This window comes from Microchirus variegatus (genome assembly GCF_963457635.1).
Source record: "Microchirus variegatus genome assembly, chromosome: 17".
NCBI lineage: Eukaryota > Metazoa > Chordata > Actinopteri > Pleuronectiformes > Soleidae > Microchirus > Microchirus variegatus.
The window spans coordinates 708994-732489 of record NC_139818.1 but is presented as its reverse complement, the minus strand read 5'-3'; the positions used below and the strand labels follow the sequence as shown (position 1 = coordinate 732489).

Below are 23496 nucleotides of genomic sequence, written 5' to 3'. Positions count from 1 at the left end.
GGATGGAAGGATGGAAGGATGGAGGGATGGAGGGATGGAGGGGTGGAGGGGTGGAGGGATGGGAAGTCTGTGGATAATTGAAGGAGTTGACAGTGACCATGTAGTACAGTATATGCTGTGCATTGGTAGACTTCAGCGTTTGTTCTGGTTCGTCTTATGAAGAGGAAACACATTTCCATGTTGTGTAACTTGTGTATCGTTTGTGTTTGTGTTGTGTTCAGTAAAGAGAACAGTGACACGCGTCTGGATTCATGTCTTAGCATTCGTGTCACGTCTTAAAGCAGCGTTTTATATAATCTCATCATGCATTCAGAACAAATATGAGGCTGTTATTGCTGATATTTACATTACATTTCTGCCATCTTGTGTTTCTCACACAAGTAAAAACAACATGAACTCTTCTCCTGAGGCTCGAGCCAAACAACAGAGCAACAAATGAGCGACTTCCTTCTAAACCCTGCTCTTCTTCTTCTTCTTTGTCCAGTCTAACGCTCACACACAGAAACAGAGAGACATCAGAAGATGATCAGCATCACTTTGTGTCAGTGACATCACATTACAGGAGTTTTTCTCATCATCAGTTATCTCATCACACATAACACTTTTGGATGATCATCAAAACAGCAGCAAGTCATTACACAGTCGGAGAAGTTTAAGGTGGCCTTAACGTGTGTGTGTGTGTGTGTCCTCACCAGGGGCAAGACACTGACGACACCTCTAACTGAACTGGGTCACGCACACACACACACACACACACACAGTGTATAGACTGCAGCATTGGCAGCACAGTGATCACAGGAGAGGGCAGACGTGGAGCTCAGTGCAGAGTGATAGGACTATTCTAGGTCAGCTCTCCTGATGATGCACCACTGTCTCCTATAATGCGCTGGGCTAAAGGATAAAGGCTGCGTTTGGCCTGACATTATAGCTCCACACTCACACACAGAGGGATACGCAAACACACAGGCCTTAAACAGCAGACACACACATGTACACATGTACACACACATGTACACACATGTACACATGCAGAGGCAGAAACCCTGTGAATGTGATTCACCTCATCATCATTATTTCCTTCTTCAGTTCACGTCTGTGCAGCAGCTCTGCAGCCTATAGAGAGATCAGCATGAGGACTTCAAAGAGGTTGCATGTAGGTCACCAGAAGACACTGCAGTCTCTGGACGGAGACTTCTCACTTCTCTGCTCTGCCTCACTCTCTTCATACAATGATATCAGTGAAATTAAAATGGATGACGGCACTTTTCTCTCTCATCATTCCCTGGGGTTGTACAGCACCGTGTCATGTCACTGTTGCTGAAATGTTACTACTTTATCACTGTCCATCCAAGCTGCTGCTCAGCAATTTAACTGATGTTTAATTTAGATGCTGAGAGTGAGAGAAGTGGAGAAGGAGGAGAGAGAGAGAGAGAGAAATGAGTCACAGTCTGAGTGGAATAGAGAAGCAGCTAAATCCTCGGTGGTCACACACTGCCATCCTGATCTGTCAGAGGCCAAAGACACAGCCACTCAAAGGCTACTGCGCCGCACTGTGGATGAAACAGCCACAAAGGCAGCGCCAGAGATGAAGAGGAAACAGAAACCTCAGAAAAACAAGAAAGAAAAGAGAGAAGAAGAAAAAAACTCAGGAGGAAAAGCGAAGGGCAAGTTTGAAGAAGGTCAAAATGAACAGAGAGCCGCAGGCCGTGTTCCCTCTGTGAATAACAAGCACAACACAACAACTCTGTTAACACCAGGAAACAGCACCAACATCTGAAGATGGACAAAGACGAGGAAGAGGAGGAAGAGGACGACAGGACAGGTTATCAGCTGTCAGGCATCGCAGAGCCATCCTTTAAAGACATAACCAGTTCATGCCTAACATTGACTACTGGTCTAAATCATTGTATCTTCATGAGAACAACCCAATGAAAACTAAAGTCCACTTCCTGTGACTTTGTCCAACAAACATCAGTAACACGGAGAACAACCTCATACAAGAACTCTGTTTGAGATAAACACAAAACACTCATTTTATTTTCCCTGATATTTGACTCCGCTCCATTCAAAGAGAACCAGGAGGTTTTCAGTTGTCAGCTGAACAGTGTTCTGTACGTCGTTGAGTCCATTCTTTTGTTTTGTCTGCAGTCAAAGCAGCAGTTATTTAGCGCACACTTAAGTGTACGTTAAGGTTTGTGTTGGTGTCACTCATGACTTCTCTCACTTCAAGCGTCCGTCCATCAGCTGGTGAAATAACTCAGGACTACTTTGTCCTATCATAGCACCTCAAACACTCTGTGACTCCTCTATTCTTACTGCAGGATATCTCCATTTCCTTCATGGTTTTGTTTGTGTGTTTGTGTGTCTGTCTGTGTGTGTGTGTGTGTGTGTGTGTGTGTGTGTGTGTGTGTGTGTGTGTGTGTGTTTTGAGCTCAGGCTGACACTGGTTTGAGTGACATTAGGGGCGACAGCAGCACAGTGGCATATGGTAACCGCCTGCTAACCGCTAAAACTTGACATCAGCGCAAACAAGTCAGCCAAGCGCAGCGTGGCGTGCTCCTCGGAGGGTTCAGGGAGAGGCTGTCAGCGTACAGCAGGATAATAACACCTATCACCAAGCTCCATAATATCAGATAAAGGGGAGCAAACGCACAGAGTGGTGTTAGCGCTGATGAAACTATAAGTGACATGTAATGTGACAAAAGGAACAGATCTTAACAAGCTGCAGTGAAGGTGTTTGTGTCGTGAGCTCAGGCTCAGCACTTTGTGACGAGGAGACACCAGACATTAAACCTGACGTGTGTTTATATTATGGGATGGAGGTGGATGTTCTGGTTCACGTACAGAGAGTGAATAACTAAAAAGGCATCAAGTAAATCCATGGTCTACAGTATATTCCTAATCATCTGCACAGGATGACAAATCTGGATGTGAGTAAAAGTGTTGAAAAACAAACCAAAGTCGTCCAGCATCTATTTTCATTTCTAAGCACAGAGTCGACACTAAAAACTATTAAAGCAAAGCTGTTGTTGTTGTTGTTGTTTGCCTGTAACCCTGATGGACCCTCCAGAACCCTGGTAACCCTTATTTAAGAGCCCGGTTTCCTCTCATCCATCAAAGTGTAGCACACACAGTCCAGGAGCCTGACACTGGTACTGTAGAGCTTACAGCAGCTTTGACCTTTGACTCCACGAGATGCTCACTGGCTGATTGTGCGTGTGTGTGTTTGTAGTGTAGCGTGTGCGGTGTCATCGATGTGTTACCTCACAAAACTCAATTTCCTCCTGTAGCTAAACAACTTCTAACCTCTGCAAAGCTGCAGAGATGAAGGAGACGTAAACATTTACAAGAGGATGAAAGCGAGCCTTGACTCTGTCTGCAGGCCACATCACTTAAAGCTGCAGCGCGTAACTTTTCTTATTATTATTATTATTCTGCCTCTGGATTAAAGGAGCGTTTGTGTGTGTGTGTGTGCAGGGGCGGGCGGGGACAAGAAGTATTAACGGTAAATAGTCTTTATTTATAGAATACTAGACGTGGAGAGCCGAGAATTGAACCCACAACTTTCCAGCTGAAAGACGACTCACTCCACTGATCCACTCAAACTGTTGTTTTTATTTCAGCAGCAGAATTCATGTCTGTTGCCTCAGTCTCTGCTGACATAAAACAAATCACTTCCTGTGTGCAGCACGGGAATGTCACCAGGTGACAGGATGAGAGTCGTGTGCAGCTGATGGACTTCATCAGTGTGAGGTGAACTGTTTGTCTTTATATGTAAAAGGTGCACACAACACTACACAACACCACACAACAGTACACTACACCACACTACAATATCCACAGCATTAACACAGTTAAACTCATGAAGTAAAATCTGTTGGATTATCCATCATCACACAGTTAACATGCTGCCACACACGGTGAACTGTGCAAAAGACTGTGAATGTTTTATTTTCTCCTATGTGTGTGTGTGTGTGTGTGTGTGTGTGTGTGTGTGTGTGTGTGTGTGTGTGTGTGTGTGTGTATGTGTGTGTTCCCAGTGAGAGAGTGAAGAGGTATCCACACACACACTGCCTTGGGGGCTTCTGGAAGAGAGACTAAACAAGACCTTCCCATTGGGACGCACACACACAGCCTGCAGCAGCAAATGACCTACTACCCACCTCACACACACACACACACACACACACGCATGCACACACACGGAGAAACAAAGCAGTTTTGATAGTGTAATGTGTTAATTTAAAGGAGGGGAAAATAAAGTCAATTATCACACGTGTGCTAATAAATGTTTCCTCCTAAATAATCTCTGACAATTAGATCAAACTCACTTTGTCCTCGTTTCTATTTCATCTTCCTTCTCTTCTCATTTTTCTGTGGCAGCGTCAGTCGAGAAAATCACACACAACAAACAACAGAGTCTACATGAGTTTTCGGCTTTCATCAGAAAACTCTCCTCCCTAAATGTTAGAGATGAACGCCATTGATCTACAGTTGGGCATCGTTCTACCAGAGCAGGAACCAGGTTCTATCAGAGCAGGAACCAGGTTCCAGGTTCTTTCACTGATAGAAAAGCAAAAAGAAAAACGTGTTGTGCCATTTCAAATATAAAATGTCCTAACATGAGTTCACCCTGACTCACTCTTTATCTGATGGAAACGACAGAGTCAGAGGTCATCAGAATATTAGCCTCACTCTCCCAAAAGAATATGTCTTTTAAATAGAGTTTAAAGAGTTGATCTTCAGAGTGATATGAGCGACGCTGTGTTCTGTAAATACTTCACACTCATTGTAAAGAGTCCGTGTCATTCATCAGTGTCTCCTGAAACAATAGTCTGTGTTTTCAGAGAGGAAGCCTGAGGATGAACAGATCTGCTTTATATCAGGCCCACGAATAAAGGCTCTGTGCCAAGAGAAACTCAATGAGACCACAATCAATACACACACACACACACACACACACACACACACACACACACACACACACACACACACACACACACACACACACACACACACACACACACACACACACACACACACACACACACACACACACACACGCTACACAGAGAGGGGATGATGTACGATTACCTGGAGCACATAACAATCAGCTGCATGCTCATACAGTATGCACACACACACAAACACACAGAACACATGTATAAACACACACACACAGACACACACACACAGAGCACATATAAACACACACACTCAAGAAAAGCAGGCAAAGACACTCAATATGCAAATATATTTTTACAACAGGGACAGGACTCTATTGTTGATGTGAAGTGTGTGTGTGTGTGTGTGTGTGTGTGGGGGGGGGGGGGTCAGATAGATAGATAAATAGGTCTCTAGATATCTACCATGGACCTGAGGTTGATGAGATTTCACATACATCATCATCATCATCATCAGCAGCAGCAGCAGCAGTATTCCTGTTAGGACAGGGAATACCTCCACAAAATAATGTTTTCTCTCCCTCTGATCAATTTTTAATTTGGCCCATGCAGCCGAGCCCTCGGCGGCCTGGCCCCGGTGATTATGCTGGGTTATTGACAGCTGTGTTCCCACGGGAGGTTATTTAAAAGAGGGTTAACCCCAGAGCAAGTGCAGCCCCACACCTGCCTTTGAAGGTGTCAAGTGCATTGATCTGAGCTCCGGGATGTGCTGGGACCTTTACACCTGGACCTGTGTGTGTGTGTGCGTGTGTGTGCGTGTGCGTGTGTGTGTGAGAGACGCTCGCAGGGCTACCATTACAAGGCCATGTCTAGGCAGAGCATCTTTTGACCCTATCACACACACACACACACACTGTCCTCAGGCTAAACCTGGCAACCTGGACAGAACGATACACGTCTGACTTCTGTAGCCACCTGATGCCTCAAGATACACACAACACACACACACAACACACACAACACACACAACACACACAACACACACAACACACACAACACACACAACACACACACACACACACACACACACACACACACACACACACACACACACACACACACACACACACACACACACACACACACACACACACACACACACACACACACACACACACACACACACACACACACACACACACACAGGTTAACTCACAGCTTGGGGGGAATTAGAGGAACTAATGAGAAAGGAGGAAGTGGACGAACTGTGAATGGAGTCAGAACGAGTGGAGAGAGAGAGAGAATGCACACACACGCACACACACACACAAAACAACACAGGACGATGCCAGAGTGTGAATCTGATGTTGAACAAGACATCATCCAGCTCTGAGGGAGGGAGGGGAGGTGGTGTGGTGGGGGGGTGCATGACATAAATTAATAGAGGATTTCTTCAGTGCTGGAGTTGCTCTGCCCCGTTGCCCTCTTTCAGCCTCCCATTGAAATTCTGGGCAGATACAAACCCCAGGGCTTTTGACACACTTTTGAAAACACCACACCCCCTCATTCTATCCTCCTTTCTTTCTTTCCAGTGTCCAGCCTCACTCACTATTGAGGGGGGGGGGGGCAGACTGAACAGTAAAGATCTTTATTTATAAACCAGTTTCTAAAAGATACAACAATTGTGTTCTCAGACTCTGATTCTGACGTCACAACCTTCATAACTGATATAACTGATTTTTTAATTGATTGTGTTTTAATTTCAAATGTATTTCCTTTCCTGTAAAGCACTATGAATTGCCTTGTGTAACAATGGTGCTATACAAATGAACTTGCCTTGTCTTGTGTGAATAGACCAGCAGTAAATTTCTATATAAATATTCTTCCATATCTTGTTTACAAGTGTTTTTTTTATGGATTTTTAAGTTTGAAGAAGTGAAACTGATGATTCTGCCCAAACCTGAATAAAACACAGCGACACACACACACACAGGAGGTGACGACAGTATAAACTAACTAATTGTGTCTGAACAGTGACTAAAGAGAGCAAAAACAGAGTTATATCTAAAAATGAACTTTTATTAACTCCAGTTATTGGAAAACATTGCGTGGAAGAACTTTTCTAAAACAGGTGAAGTGTAGAGAAATAAAGAAAATGTTTGTTTCTAGAACAAATGAGTGAAGCAGCAGAGATCAACAAGTTTCTCTCCAAACTTGCCGGAAGCCTCACTTTTATTCCACCAGCTGCTTTAACTAATGATCCACTTTCCAATGTGTCGTCCTTCTGCAATTATTCTGGCTACAGCATCACAATCTCCCTCTTTCTTTCTTTCTTTCTTTCTTTTCCTCCCTCCCTCTCAATCCCCTCCAATCCCAGTTGCACCTCCCTCCACCTCCTCCTCCAGCAGCTCAGTCTCAGGATGCAGAGCAGTGACAGGGCCAGAAGGTAATGATACAGCTGCCATGATGCAACAAGCAGACCTGTCGACTGTCAGGAATTGAAATCATGAAGGAATAAGCTGTCATTAAGAGGCCTTCTCCCAGTAGTGGAGCTGTCAGACGCCAGCCTTCTGCCGACTCTCTATACTCTCTATACTCCGTCTGTCCTCTGCCAGTCCCTCCCTAGTCCTAGTCCTCCTCTCATTCTCTCTTCCTGCTTCAATCCTTTCTATTCTCCTCTACTTCTCTCTTCTTCTGTCCTTTTCCAACCAATCATAATTCCTCTCCTTTCTGCCTCACACTCCTCTTTCTTTCCCCCACTCACTAGTTGCTGCTTGAGCATCATCCTCCTCTCACCTGTCACCTTACCTCCAGGCTCTGGGAATAGATATTTTTCCATGTGCACACGCACACGCACACACACACACACGCACACGCACACGCACACGCACACGCACACGCACACGCACACACACAAAGAGGTTTTCTTTTATCCAAGATAAAGATCAAAGATTTCCTTTAACCTGGTCTTAAACTTTGCTCAAAGTCACAAACAAAAATTCTCTGCCCATATTCTCACAGAAAGTATCTCAGAATGACTTGAAATTCACCATCATAATAGTCGGCATCGCCCTGAACAAGGATCTGTTTAAAATATTTGCATATCTCTTTATAGTTTTAATGCAGGCGTTGTATTTCCAAACATCTCCCTGTGAATGCATCCACATGAGCTGAACTCAGGAACTAAACAGAATAAAACCGAACCTCAAATTGTCAACATTTTGACACAAACACATTTGTAAATCAGAACCATTGAGTAACTGTCACGTTGCCAAAGTTCTATGACGCTTCAAAGATTAAGAGTGCTTTAGTGACACATTTGCACATGTGTTTTCAGATGTTTGTTTGGACGACGCCTCCTCATTTACATATTCTCACATGGCTGCATGTCGACACTGTGAGATCTTACTGTATAATCAGTCATTAAGTGTTTGTGTTTCCTCAAGCTGCTTCATGAGAGTCTTCCTCCTGTTTGTCGTCTCCTGCGTTTGCCACAGAGGAAAAGTCAGTGTGAACCATGTCTGTATAGAACACCAGACTTTATATCATGGTAAACATGGTACAACCCATCCACACCAATTACATGGTACGACACCATCAACCACCAACATGCCTGTAATAGTTGAAGACAGCATGAATTGACTGTTGAAGTCTGAGCATGCACGCACACACACAGACACACACAGACACACACACACAGACACACACAGACACACACACACAGACACACACAGACACACACACACAGACACACACACAGACAGACACAGAACAAAGTGCCTGGATGATGATGATGATGATGATTTGTCAGGGTGTAAGAACACGATTTCCTGTTTACGATGATGAATGAGCAACACTTGCACTACACACACATCCCATGTTGTCTATATCTAAGCTGTCACTATGGACTCACTGCAACACAACTGTAACACCAGTGAGAGACCGGAGGGGGGGGGGGGGGGGGGGGGATCCGTGAGTACACACCCACACAAACACACACACACACAGGAGCACAAAACTCACACAACCAAAATCTCTCCTGTTGTTGTGCTCAGCAGCTCTGGATTTACACAGCACTGAAACCTTTATGGCATTCTGATGGACGGAGGAGGAGGTGGTGGGGGGGTTTAGAGAGGAGGAGGAGGAGGTGGGGGGGGGGGGTTAGAGAGGAGGAGGAGGAGGAGGAGGGAGGAGGGAGAGAGAGCAGGAGCTTCTCTAAGTCAATTTGAAGAGCAGGCTGATGAAATTACACAGGTACTCGTGGCCAGGTTGACAAATGAGCAAAGAGATGGGGATGAAAAAGAACAAGACAGTCAGAGACACCTTCTCCCCTGTGTGTGTGTGTGTGTGTGTGTGTGTGTGTGTGTGTGTGTGTGTGTGTGTGTGTGTGTGTGTGTGTGTGTGTGTGTGTGTGTGTGTGTGTGTGTGTGTGTGTGTGTGTGTGTGTGTGTGCAGACAGTAGAGTAAAGAAAAGCACATTTACATTTTAGATGAACTCTCACGACTCGCGTCAGCGTGCAGGAATGGCACATCAGAAAAAATCTGACTGGAACATTGAGGAAGAGTTTAGCACAAGTGTTCATATATGTTTTCATAATTAAATCTATGTTTGCACCTGTGAATAGAGCTCAGTTGTTATTTAAGTCATAATAGGTAATATATTATTATATTATCTGATCATACAGAAAGAACATTTTTATTTTTAATCGTTACACTTTTGTGTAAAATTGTACACGATATTGAAGATAAAGTTGTATTAGTTTTAGTGAATGAAAACAGAGAAATGACAAATGACTGAAGAGCAGAGAGCAGTAAGAAAATCAGGTTCACTTCACACTGTGCTCCCTCAGTTTGGTTCAGTTAGGAAGGCACGTACCAAAATAACCAGGACCTACTGTTCCAATATTTGGCAGCACCAGAGTAAAATGGTACGGTCAGGGCAGTCAGTGACTGAAGTCAAGGCTCTTTTAAAGGTCCAGTGTGTAAAATTCAGGTGGCGTTACTTGGTTCTTGTTTTTTCACCTGATTCTCAATGAGATGTTTTTCCACAAATGGTTTAAAAAAGGCTAAAAAAGGCTATTTCATATTTTTATCAGGACTGTGGTCAGCTCTTTGTCGGCCGCTGACTCTGCACAAACTAAACAACTTTAGAACGTTGATGCTAACTGAAGGCTACAAACAGTAGCTGTCACCACAGGAAAACGTCGTCCTCCACAGGAAACAGGATTATAAAATCAATACAACAACAACACATGGACTTACTGTACCTCCATTGCTCTGGTGATGAAGGGGATCTGGGTCCCTGAGTCCAGGTCCTGGTTGATGATGAGTCTCCTGGACCACTGACCGGCCCGTACCACTCCACTCCCCTGGATCAGAACCAGCAGCTTCCATGGGTTAGACAAAGCATCAGGGCTCATGTAAATAAAACTGGTGGGTTCATCTTCTGTGGCGTCCTCCTGAATGATCCAGAGAAACACAACTTTCTTCATCTCTTCTAGTTCATGGAATTTTATTTTTAGACATTTGGGACATTGATATTGACTTTTTAAATTACACACAATAGATTTTACAGAGTTAAAGTGACACTGAGACACTTAAACAGCAAATACTCTCTGGAATAGTTTTAAATATCATTAAGGTGTTAAATATACTCTGAAGATAGTAAGAAACTGAACTCTTTAATATAAAGACACTAAAACAGTGTTAAATTCAACCAATTGAGTAGAATTTAACACTATGTATGAGTACGAGTGTAATTGGTCTTTAGTGGAATTGGTGTCAAATTGACTCCTTTAGTGTTACTTAAACACTGCATTATTTACTGTGAAGCTCTGGTTTCTGTTGATTCAGAATGAAACAATGAAAGAATAAAATGTGTTCTTTCATTTTAACATGAATGTGTTTAAGGAGAAACAGACTTCCCCACTGTGGCCTCTGTCATCGGATGCATTAGTACAGAAATAATCAATAATCATGATGTGGACACAGTGTTTGTGTGATTAAACCTGAGGGAGAGGATATATATATATATATATGTGTGTGTGTGCATCTTTGCATCCTTGGAAGAAAGAAAGAAGTCTCCTGTCCATCAGTGTTTGTCTGAGGAGGCAGCTGCAAAAACTTCATCCAGGCAAACAAAGGGAGGCGAGAGGGGGAGAAAACCTCACCCTACACTCATACTGCACTTAATCTACTTAAAATCTGTGGTCACAAGTTCAACGCCATGCAGGTGGACCGACCCACCGCTAACACACAGACACACACACACACACACACACAAGTGTAACACACACACACACACACACAGGCGGTGGGCGGCAGAAAAAGCAGAACTGAGCAATTTTCCTGTTGAATAATGAGATAAATAGGGCAGGAGGATAAACCAGTAACAGTGTACAGGGGCTAATGAAAGGAGCTGAGTCTCTGGCTAAGTGATTTATGGACACTGTTAGCGCCCGAGCTAACTCTGCGGTGCTGCCTAACATCCCTATAAACGCAGCCTGAAAAATGATCACAACTTTTATGAACAAGGGGAAAAAGAGTGTGTGTGTGTGTGTGTGGAGGGGGGGGGCAGAGACTTCCAACAACAAATAAAAGGGATCAAGTGTTTGCTCTGAGCCTGGATGAGCTGGGCAAAGAATCACTCTGTGATGCTGAGAAAGCCCCATCCTCACAAATGAATGCTTAACAGATTAAGCATGAGCACGCTGAGCCTCTGATACGACATGTCACAATACAGTTAGTGTGTGTGTGTGTGTGCGCGCACAGAGGAGGGGGTTAAAGAGAGTCAGAGTGAGTGAGGACAGGAGTGACAGAGAATGAGAGGAGCTCACTCCTGACAATCCTGCTTTTCTTCATGTTCTTTTTTAAACAGAGGACTCAATATCATCACAGTCTGAAGCCAAAGCATTTACGTCAATTTTCATATTTAAGACTCCCTTTAATCTTCAAGGGCATGAATCAAAGAGGCGAAAACGCCGCGCTCTCCTTCTCACTCGAGGTACTTACTGGCAGCAAAGCTTTAGTCATGTTGCACTTTTTCTCCAGCAGCTCATAAACGTAGTGAGTGATGATCTGCAAAGAAAGGAAGACAAAGAACACACATTACACTGATGATGATATTCTATTTTTACGCCGCTGTTTATACAAATACATCCAACAAAAGCCAAACAACCTGTGTGTGAACGAGTCAGAGCAATAACTGTGACGCTGGAAACACAAGGAGAAAATACTGTGCAGAAGCCTCGTTTGCCCTCTGGTGTGTGTGTGTGTGTGTCACAGTGTGTGTGTGTGTGTGTGTGTGTGTGTGTGTGTGTGTGTGTGTGTGTGTGTGTGTGTGTGTGTGTGTGTGTGTGTGTGTGTGTGTGTGTGTGTTGTCGTTGTAAGTGCCAGGAGAGGAAATCTCCTGTACAAGCGCAGGCTGATGTAAGTGATGTTTATCCCTGCAGCCACAGCACTAAAGAACCTTGTATACCGAGTCATTCCAACCTCAGGCCAAAGCTTTCATGGTTCACTGACATTAACAACTTTCTTTTCCATTTTCTCTCTCTCTTCTCTCTCTTTCCTTCTTTTCTTCAGCCGACAACAGAAAGAAGCTCTTTGTGGAACACGTTCACATATTTGGACGAGAACGTGTGAGTGAGGGAAATCCAGAGTTTAGAGTTTAGAGTGAGAACAGACCACAGATGACAGGAGGACACATATGTCCTGATCACGTCTGCGTCCAGCAACACAACCACCGACCATAGCCAGGGGTCAGCAACACAACCACCGACCACAGCCAGGGGTCAGCAACACAACCACCGACCACAGCCAGGGGTCAGCAACACAACCACAGCCAAGGGTCAGCAACACAACCACTGACCACAGCCAGGGGTCAGCAACACAACCACTGACCACAGCCAGGGGTCAGCAACACAACCACTGACCACAGCCAGGGGTCAGCAACACAACCACTGACCACAGCCAGGGGTCAGCAACAACCTGTGTCTGCTTTTCAATCATCACAGCAACTACATCGAGACACTAAAGGCCAGGTGCTCCAGAGCGTGTCCTCACCGTCGTCACGCTCTTCAGAGTCACACAACAACTGAGCAACAAGAGTCCAAACACACAACTACGATGCATGTGTGAACGTTACAAAAGTATTCAAAGATAAAAACAGGTGCAGGTTTTATAATATTCCTGCTTTAACATCATTGATTTGAAAGGACAACAAAAGGTCAAATACAAGGAAGTTGAAGTTGAATTTGTCACAATCATCATTAATAAATCATGATAATGTGATTGTCTTTTGTCTCTGAAGGCAAACTTTATTTGTCTGTTAAAGAACAACAACAGCATCAGAGGTTTGGTCTGAGACATGCCAATGTGTGTGTGTGTGTGTGTGTGTGTGTGTGTGTGTGTGTGTGTGTGTGTGTGTGTGTGTGTGTGTGTGCGTGTGCGTGCAGCTAATTCAGTCAAATGTCAGCCTGTGCTCTGATGAAGACTAAAATGATTGTGGGCCTCAGTATGCTGGTGTTTAATAACATCAATAAGCCTCACAGGAAATTTCATTTGCAGCCTGTTATTTGTTCAGAGCCTCAGGTGGAGGCGCGACAACCATCTGATACAGAATAAGAAGAGAGCGACTAATGGAGGAACCACAAAGTCCAAGGAATGCAATATTTTTGTTGTGAAAACTCATTTCCACTGATGCGTGGACACTGAAGATTATACGTAAGAATCAAATATACATACGGTGTAGTGGTGGGCATCTGTATGTTTCAATTCATAATGTGGACTGCAGTCATGTGACCCTGGGTTTGTGTGTTTGTGTGTTTGTGTGTGACAACAACAAACACACAGCATCAAACAGTCAAACAGGGAAGAAGAGCAGCATTTAACATGACTACAGTCGCCTTTTGTTTTTACAAGCAACGTCAAAGACTTGAAAGCAGACACACACACTCACACACACACACACACACAGAAGGAGGTTGGCTCTGTGTGTGTGTGTGTGTGTCTCTGAGGACCACGTCTCAGCAGCTGATCAGTACAATAAGGAAAAGCCTCTTTGTCGCCTAATTATCAATGTGCTATTAGTGCTTTAATGAAATGCCTGCAGGAAGCGACGCTCGGTGCCTTCACTGTCAGCACTGGATGTTTGCAGAAACACCAGAGAGTGGATTTGCCAAATAATATTAAGACGCACAAAGAGAGGAGAATATTGGAGAGTGAGAGAGGAAGATTAAAGCGATAAGAGATAGAGACAAAGTCCATTTAAATCACGAGGGTTTTTCACCACAGAAATCCTTCATACTGGACACAAACAGCAGTATTTGTCATTGACTGTACTTTTAAATGTAGTATTATACATTTACTTTAAAGCAGAGGTCTCAAACTCAAAGTATTCCAACTTAATAAAGAAATATGTGTCCTCTTGTAGCCTCGTGTCCTTTTCTGAACAATGAAATAACACTTTCTTTTTCTTTTCTCCACAGATAATTTAATCCCATGTAGCTTCAGCATTTAGTCTGTGAGTCACTGGATTATTTACCTAAGTTTAATTGTCCATTAATTAGTGAGACAGTAAAGACACAGATATGTCAGGTGAAGTTATTTCCCGTCGACACTGAGGCAACAACGTCGTTGTTAGTGACCATTCTTTGACATCATGGCTTAAGATGTGGTGCCACATTAGCCTGACTGTCACTGTAACTGAGTTAATCTAAGCCCTGATTTCCAGACAGAGCAGCTGGATAATCACGTATTCTTAAAGCTCTGTGTACGACAGTGACGGTGATCGTGGGAGAGTCTGAAGCTGAGGTCACTCTTGTGTCTGTGGTTTGTTTGTGTAGAGGAAGTACGACGGTGATGAAGCAAGAAGAGTGGGATCAGGGAGGAAGGAAAGGATTTAGAGGAGAGATCAGTGGACGGAAAGGACCAAGACGAGGAAAAGTAATCCTCAGGAGTCAGGAGGATCATTCCAGAGCTCACTATGGTGAACAGCTGAGGGCAGAGGAGATGACCAAGAGTTATGTGTTCTTAATAAGTGAACAGGCAAGAGTCCTCACTGTCTCCTCATCACCTTCATGAGAACCTTACAAGTCAACATGTCCAACAGAAAGACCTCCTTCCACCTGCACATGCATCACTATCATGGTACAGTTTGGTTTGAGATGGTAAACCGAGGTCAGGGTTGAGGTCTTTGAAGAAGAGGAGAAAAGATTGAGAGACAGAGACTAGAGTGATGGAGATGAAGAGGATGAAGGCGGAGTTAGAGTCATGATGGTGTTCAGTGGTGGACTGAGGACTGTGAAGCAATGATGTGAAAGCACCTTCTCAGAGACCATCACAAATATGAGCAGATGTTTAACAGGATCAACCACATTATCATCACTTACAGTCAAATATACACCTTCATCACAACAGTGATAAAAGGCCATGTTGTGTTGTGTTGTGCAGCATGTAATGTTGTTGTGTTTGTGGCAGCATGTGTCTGTTTGTGAGCAGCAGAAGTCAAAAGGTAAAGGATGGAAGGGGAAGAGATATTCTGAGGTGTAGATCATGACCAAAGAATCAGAGTAAACAGAGCAGCTTCAGCAGAGGTTTGTGCTCCCCGAGTGCTTTCTCTGGTTAGAAAAGAGCTGTTGAAGGCTTTGTGAGGCGTGAACCTCTGGTAACAATGACAGCTGCATATGAAGCTTATACATATATGAGAAACTCCTACACACACACACACACGTGTTGTCTCACTGGTCCAGAGCCCTCTCTCTAAAAAGCCACTTAGCCACAGAAAGCAGGAGCAAAGAGAGGCATCAAAGCTGTTTATATAATGACTCCGTATCACTGACTATACCCAGGGAAAGCATTCCTTCTCCGGAGAACAGACGAGAGCAAGAGAAAGAAGAAAATAAAGAAGAAAATCCCCCTGAACAATGAGCAGAGTAACAACAGCACAGAGACAGACGGCAGAGGCAGCGCAAAGGTTGTTTATTTAAAGTCAGCCTGGTGTAGAAACACAAAGTGGGATTAAAACAGAGTTCATGAGGGAACAAAGACAGAGCTGTGACTCCCATCAGCTCTCTGTCGTTCTTCTGATGGAGAGAAGAAGAACGTTGTGAGTGACAGACGGACTGTTTACACCAGCGTAGATTCTTCTTCTTCTCTGTGGCCTCCGTGCTCTGCTCATCCTAACAGCATCATAATGACCTCCTCAGGTGTTCACTGAGACACCAACAGAGGGCTAATTCACAGTAAAGTACTGTGTGCCACCATGGGCGCTGTACTGACAGATGCCAGTGCTGTAACCATCAGCCCTCCTGTCTTTCCTCTAATGCAGCCTTTCATCTGCTCTAATCCACCTCTCTTATACTTTACTGTGTCTGTTTGCTTCTCTCTGCTTTCAGTGTTTTGGTGAATGGAGACATGAGGTCAGTCAGTGAATCAGGACACATGTCATTTATACACAGATCACATCATCTGCCAAACTGAAGTTCACTGTGAAGACCACGCCTTCATGTTTATCTGAAGGAGTATGATGATGATACAGAAGCATAAGGAAACTACTGTTATCTTTAAATATTACACCTTAAAAAAGTCTGCACCTAACAATTATTTTCATAATGCAGGGTGCTCGAGGGTTCATGGGAGTTTGCTCAACCAGTCCACATGTGTTTTGTGGACTTGGAGAAGGCTTTCGACCGTGTCCCTCGTGGCATTCTGTGGGGGGTGCTCCGGGAGTATGGGGTCGGGGGGCCTTTGTTAAGGGCCGTGCGGTCCCTGTACGACCGGAGCAGGAGCTTGGTTCGCATTGCCGGCAGTAAGTCAGACTTGTTACCAGTGCATGTTGGACTCCGGCAGGGCTGCCCATTGTCACCGGTTCTGTTCATTATTTTTATGGACAGAATTACTAGGTGCAGCCGGGGGCCGGAAGGGGTCTGGTTCGGGAGCAGCTGGATTCCATCTCTGCTCTTTGCAGATGATGTGGTCTTGATGGCTCCTACAAACCAGGTACTCCAGAGTGCGCTAGGGCGGTTTGCAGCCGAGTGTGAAGCGGCTGGGATGAGAATCAGCACCTCTAAGTCCGAGGCCATGGTTCTCGACCGGAAAAAGGTGGGTTGCTCCCTCCGGGTCAGTGGAGAGATCCTGCCTCAGGTGGAGGAGTTTAAGTATCTTGGGGTCTTGTTCACGAGTGAGGGAAGGATGGAGCGTGAGATTGACAGGCGGATCGGTGCAGCGGCCGCAGTAATGCTGTCGTTGTATCGGTCCGTTGTGGTGAAGAAGGAGCTGAGCCGAAAGGCAAAGCTCTCGATTTACCGGTCAATCTACGTTCCTACCCTCACCTATGGTCATGAACTTTGGGTTATGACCGAAAGAACAAGATCCCGGATACAAGCGGCTGAAATGAGTTTTCTCCGCAGGGTGGCAGAGCGCTCCCTTAGAGATAGGGTGAGGAGCTCTGCCACCCGGGAGGAGCTCGGAGTAGAGCCGCTGCTCCTCCACATCGAGAGGAGCCAGCTGAGGTGGCTCGGGCATCTGTATCGGATGCCCCCTGGACGCCTCCCTCGGGAGGTGTTCTGGGCATGTCCCACCGGGAGGAGACCCAGAGGAAGACCCAGGACACGCTGGAGTGACTACGTCACCCGGCTGGCCTGGGAACGCCTTGGGGTCCCCCCGGAAGAGCTGGAGGAAGTGTCCTGCGAGAGGGAGGTCTGGGCGTCCCTTCTCAGACTGCTGCCCCCGCGACCCGGCCCCGGATAAGCGGAAGAAGATGGATGGATGGATGAATTAATTGATTATTTTCTCAACGAACTGAGTAATTGTTTGGTCTTTTAAGACACTGAGAAATGGTGAACTCTAACCAGTTTATCAAAAATAGTTTAATAATTTGATTAAGTTGCAGCCTTGAAGATGAAAAATGACAAATATATTTGTTTAGTGAACACAATCAAAAACAAGTTTCATTTCCAAACCGACTCCACATGACTGAACAAAAGTTAGCAGTAAAAACTGCAAACATGACGAGCTCCCAAAGCTAAAAATCTGTCTCTGCAGTTTTTACTGTTTTCTCCATCGTCTCCATGACGTGAGCTGCTGCACAACCACCTCATTATTATACAAACACAATCTAGTTACTTCGTAATGTATGGACTTAAAAGTGTCAGCCGCTCCACGACCAAAGCCTAACATGACCAAACATCACACACTATGTCAGACAACATTAAAGTGTGAGATTTCATCAAACTAAAGAACAACAACCATTTACTCTGCACTGAACAAAATGATTAAAATACAGAAATTTTACCAGGATCTATCATTTATTCTGAGAAAAAACTGTTCACAGACGATTCCGTCATTTCTGCAGGAAAACACCATTCTTACAACAGAAGAGAAACAGAAATGGACGCTTTTGAAAATTCTGTCAGTCTCCTCAGAATGTGCTGCTCAAGGGCACTTTAGCAGGGCCTCAAACCTTGGCCAGCTGGTCACTGCTATAGCAACGTCCAAAATCGATAACATGGAAACAGAAAGAAAAGAAAAGAAAAGAAAAGAGAGACAGAATAGAGAGGAAGAGAGAGAGAGAGAGAGAGAGAGAGAGAGAGAGAGAGAGAGAGAGAGAGAGAGAGAGAGAGAGAGAGAGAGAGAGAGAGAGAGAGAGAGAGAGAGAGAGAGAGAGAGAGAGAGAGAGAGAGCTTTCTAATTCAGCCATCTGGCTAGATTTACTTCATTATAATATTCTGACTGTGTGTGTGTGTGTGTGTGGGTGTGTGTGTGTGTGTGTGTGTGTGTCTTCCATTCCACAGATGCAGGCAGAGCAGAGAAGAATCCTCATTTATTAACAGCTTAATAGAGCTCCATCTGGACCAGAGTCTATGCTCGTGTTCTATCACAGAGATTCATCACTGAATCACAGGATTACAAACCACCACTGATACTGACACACACACACACACACACACACACACACACACACACACACACACACACACACACACACACACGGGTCAGTCTACAGGTGACCCTGAGGGTGACACCACTGCAGGTCTTTATCCAGGTGTTAGTTTGTCTTTTAATTTGCATAAAAACAACACAGAATATAAAAGACAAAGAAGGTGGAATCATAGTCTGAATTCTGTTAAACTGATCTCATTCAGACCAGGTATTGACCAGATCTGGTCCAGGAAAATTCCCAGTAAATATCCAGAAACCTTCAATGGGAACTTTTGTTCAAAATAGTTCCATGGGAATGAAGAAACTGTGGGGAAATAAGACTTTTCTGGGTTTTTTCTGGCCTTTGAGAAGTTTTTACAGAAAGAATAAAGATTAAAAAGATATAAATGTCTCCAAGTGTCCAGTTTCACAGGTGTCTCTTTCACTATTGTATTGGTTGTTTACTCGTCACTGATATTACACCAGAAATTATTCAGGGGACGGTGAAAGTGCAGGATACGACGACTTCACTGGACGTCAGAGAATTTTAGTCAATTTATCAAGAAACCTTTTAGTTTACTGTCCTCTTTTCTTTAACTGTCATTGTGCAAACATACAATATGTGCTTTTTAATTCCCCACAATCAGATTTACTAAGATAGACGATGAGCCACTAAGTTTATGTACAGCTATATTTTTTAAAAATATATTTTCCCTGAAAAAAATTCCGCTCTTGGTTGTGTTTTGAGTTGTATTAAATTCCTCCTGCTGCATCAACAGTAAGTCGTACAAGTTAGATTTAGGAGTTGAACTCCGCATATAAATCAATATATATGTATAAACATATATATATTGATTTATAAAAACAGTTTTGATGATTTCTTTGTACTGATCAAAGATGATTGGCTGCTCTTAAACGTGGTCCCCGTCTCCTTCTTCTTCTTCTTGGAGGCCATCACACCAACATCCTCGCTCTCCTCTTCTTCTTTGTATCCGTCCCTCCATTCAGACGAGGCTGAAGTGCAAATTGGACATCTGGTGCTGTGATGTGTCTGACAATACAGACGCCACCCCCTCACACACACACACACACACTCCTTCACAGGAAACCATGAGGATATAAAGACAGTGAGACGGCGACAGGATCAGGGGGAGGTGGACAGAGGTATGGAGGATCGTGGAGAGATTAGGGCGCGATGATGATGATGATGATGATGATGATGATGCCATCCTATTCATACATTGCCAGAGGCAAACACACGTGCAGCCATGTCCTTGTGTCGTCTCTCACAGTTGTCAGAGCGTCTCAGGTGGTGTTGATAGAGGGCAGCAGGGTGTGCAGTGGAGAGGCTCTGGCTAATAACAGGCCTGTCTGCATAGTGTTCACCGTCAACATATCTCACTAATTCTCTGCTCTGGCCCGTACGGAAATGAAGCAGACGGCTGCAGAAATGACTCCACTCACAAACAATGGCATTGAAAGAGAACAGAAGACGCAGAAATAATCATGCAGGTACGCCGGGTCGACACACACTCTGGAAGTCGCACATATGGAGGCTGACGAAGCAGCATAACCTCATTTTACAGCCAAAGGCAGAGGATTCAGCGGCTGAGTCTATTTATAATGGAGCATATTTCTTAGCAGGAAAAACAATACATCTGTTGTTGCAGCGCTGCATAAGAGGAGAGTACAGTATTCATTTTCTTGAGTCATCTGTGGCCTAAAAACAACAGACAGATACGACTGCTTCCTCCACAGAATCTGTTCTCATTACAGCCGCGAACATCAGCTCTGATTGACACCGTTTTCTTTCTTTCTTCCCTAAAGAAGACGCTTCTGTCATTTGTTTTTGTTTTTTTAAATAGCAGGATGAATAAAATTTGCATACATTTGTCTTGATGAGCATTTGTTTTCTGCAAATGTTTGGCCCCCCTCTGATGTTTGACTTCAGTTAGTTTAAATGTCTCTGTGTGTTTTCCTGCTCACAAATATTCATTCATTCCTATAGTGTTTTTAGATGTGTGCAGATAGAGCCTGAGCAGGCAGAATTAAAAAGAGTAAAAAGCCTCCACAGAAGGCTCTCAGAGGAGCGACTGTATACCTGCATTAGAAATAAGACAAAAACACACAGGTAATCCCACAAATGGGTCCATCACTGTGCTTTGAACTTCAAAGAACGCGCAGAACAATTAAAAACAACATAGCGGGGGATGCAAATAAAGACCAGATTACAAAAGAACATTTGTCTCATTATCTTCACACATAATTATATGAAGAGGAAAACTGGGAGTGAAGTGGAGGTGAACTCTAACACTGAGGTATAGTTAGACATATATATATGTTATACAGCCATGCAGGTCGGCAGCATCTCAACTTCAAAAGGTGGAATGGAAACTTTGAAAGGAATCGTAAAAATCCACTGAGGATCAGAGGAGGAGGAGCTGTGGTCTGTCATGTCGTCTCTGACTAAAACAGATTTATTGTGTTCATCGAGCCGCGCGACAAAAGTGACACAAGTGACACGAGTGACATTCACCTGGACTTTTTATGAAATGTGATGGTGGAGCAGATTTAAATTGAGTTTGACTTCTCAGCAGCAGACTCTGCCTCCTCCATGACCTACGCTCACATTCTGCTGCACCTGACTCTGACCATGAAACTCTTACTGTTTGTAAGGAAAACATATGCACATTCTGCTCTACAAATCATAGAATAATAATATATTAAAACAAATACATAAACGAGATTCAAAGCTTGTTGTTGGTGAGTGTCAAACACTGAGCAGACATGAGTCACATTATAATCATATTAAACCTGACGCTGTGGTCAGAAATGAAACCTTGTTTATGAACATTCACAGTGTTCAGCTGTCAAAGTATGGATTTTAAAAATAATAAGTAGACGGTCACACTTTTCTTCTAATGTATCTCAGGCCTCTGCAGCATTCTCATGATCAATAACAAATGAAACAGTGCTGTATATACACAGTTATTTATATCTACAATGTTCCATGTGTCATAAAAGCTTATTATGTGCTCCGTTTCCTTCCAAATAATCAATGCTTCATCTTGTGGAGTCACGTTAAATAGCTGTTTAGAATTAAATATTATAAAACACCCAGAAACTGACAAACAGGATGATAGAGTCATGCGTTACCTCTCCGAGAGCTTCATAGCGTTTCTGGTTCCAGCGGTGAAGATCCTCTCTGGCGTTGAACACAAACGGTTCATCTGTTTTTATGTGTCGGAGTTGGCCGTCTGTGGAAGAACAAGGAAAGAATGAAGTAAATAAACACACAGAGACCTGTAAATACAGTGATGGTGTTAGTGTGTGAGAGGACGCTCTCACATCAACGTTAGAATCATGTGTTTCTGCAGAAAAACGTCAAAGTTAGTTTAGTTTAGTTTCTTTTTGGTGTTTATTTAGTTTCCATCATGGTGCAGTTAGTGTTAGTTTGGACTGGTTAAGCCTTGGATCACACTTTTACGTGGTGATGTTTTTCTGCCGTGGGTCGAGCTCCGTCTTGACCACACCATTTTACTCTGGTAGCTCAAAAACAGACACAAACAAACGCAAAGCGGACTGTACCAAACCAAACTGTTCTACTCAGTGGAAACACGGCTTAAAGGATCAGGACGACTTATCAAACAAGTCGACAACAATTCCCATGATTCCAGGCTGCTCCCTGACGTCATGAAGAAAATGACACACTGAGCATTTTGAGTTTGAAAAACTGACTTCAGGTTCCTTGTGTGTTTCTAACCCTCCCTGATGGCAGGTGCTGTGGATGAAGCAGCATTCTTACAGTCACGACTCCATCGGCCTTCTGGGTAGTCTGGCATTGTCGGGCCTGGACAGCTGGTGTGGCAAAAATTCTCCCTCAGAAATTTCATCCATCTAAAAAGCCTCTCCCTCCTCCTCTTCCTCCTCTTCCTCTTTAATTGCGTCCGTCTCTTTCTCCCTCGTCTTCCTCGCTCACTCTGGCACCAGGACAAAGGTCTGTGTCCTGTTCTTCAACCACCTCACATCTCAAAGTGTCTGTGTGTGTCTGTGTGTGTGTCAGTGTGTCTGTCAGTGTGTGTGTGTGTGTGTGTGTCTGTGTTGTTCCCATGAGCTTGCATCCTTTTAAAAGGTGAGCTGGCACACAGTGGCACACAGTGGCACACAGTAACACACAGTAACACACAGTAACACACAGTTACACACAGTAACTCTGCAACAACTGGACATCAGCATCAGTCTGCCTAACTAGCAAAGCTTACATACATTCAGACACACACTGACACACACACAGACACAAACACACACAGTGTCACTCACAGCAGCTGCAGCAGCAGAAGCAGGTGTGGTCACATATACTGTAGATGTAGATGAGTGTCAGTGTTTCCTCAGTGAAAACAGCGTGGCTCTCACTGTGACTCTGTGGTTCGCCCTTTAACTGATTTATTGTAATTCAGGGAAACTAAAGCAGTCGTGAACACAGGCAGCTTTTATTCCACACGAGAGTCGGCATAAAAACTCCACTCTTTGTCTTAATAAACAATTACCGTGGTGTGGCTGTGGAACCACCACCTGAGCAATGAGCCCATCGATCCTGCAGCTGACACTACAACACAATAAAGCACTAAACAGTGTTAAATTTAATTTTGACCTTTATGACTGCAGCATTTGTAAG

At 44.1% G+C, this 23496-nt stretch overlaps 1 protein-coding gene across 1 annotated transcript in view; it reads right to left on the bottom strand.

The window, feature by feature from the left end:
- Positions 1-23496, bottom strand: part of arb2a (ARB2 cotranscriptional regulator A) — a 140211-nt gene that overhangs the window by 111531 nt on the left and 5184 nt on the right. The window contains exons 4-6 of the mRNA XM_083904092.1: positions 21978-22078; positions 11916-11981; positions 10172-10363 (exon numbers count right to left, since the gene is read on the bottom strand). Coding sequence (XP_083760218.1) covers positions 10172-10363; positions 11916-11981; positions 21978-22078 — 359 coding nt within the window. The remainder of the gene's footprint in view (positions 1-10171; positions 10364-11915; positions 11982-21977; positions 22079-23496) is intronic.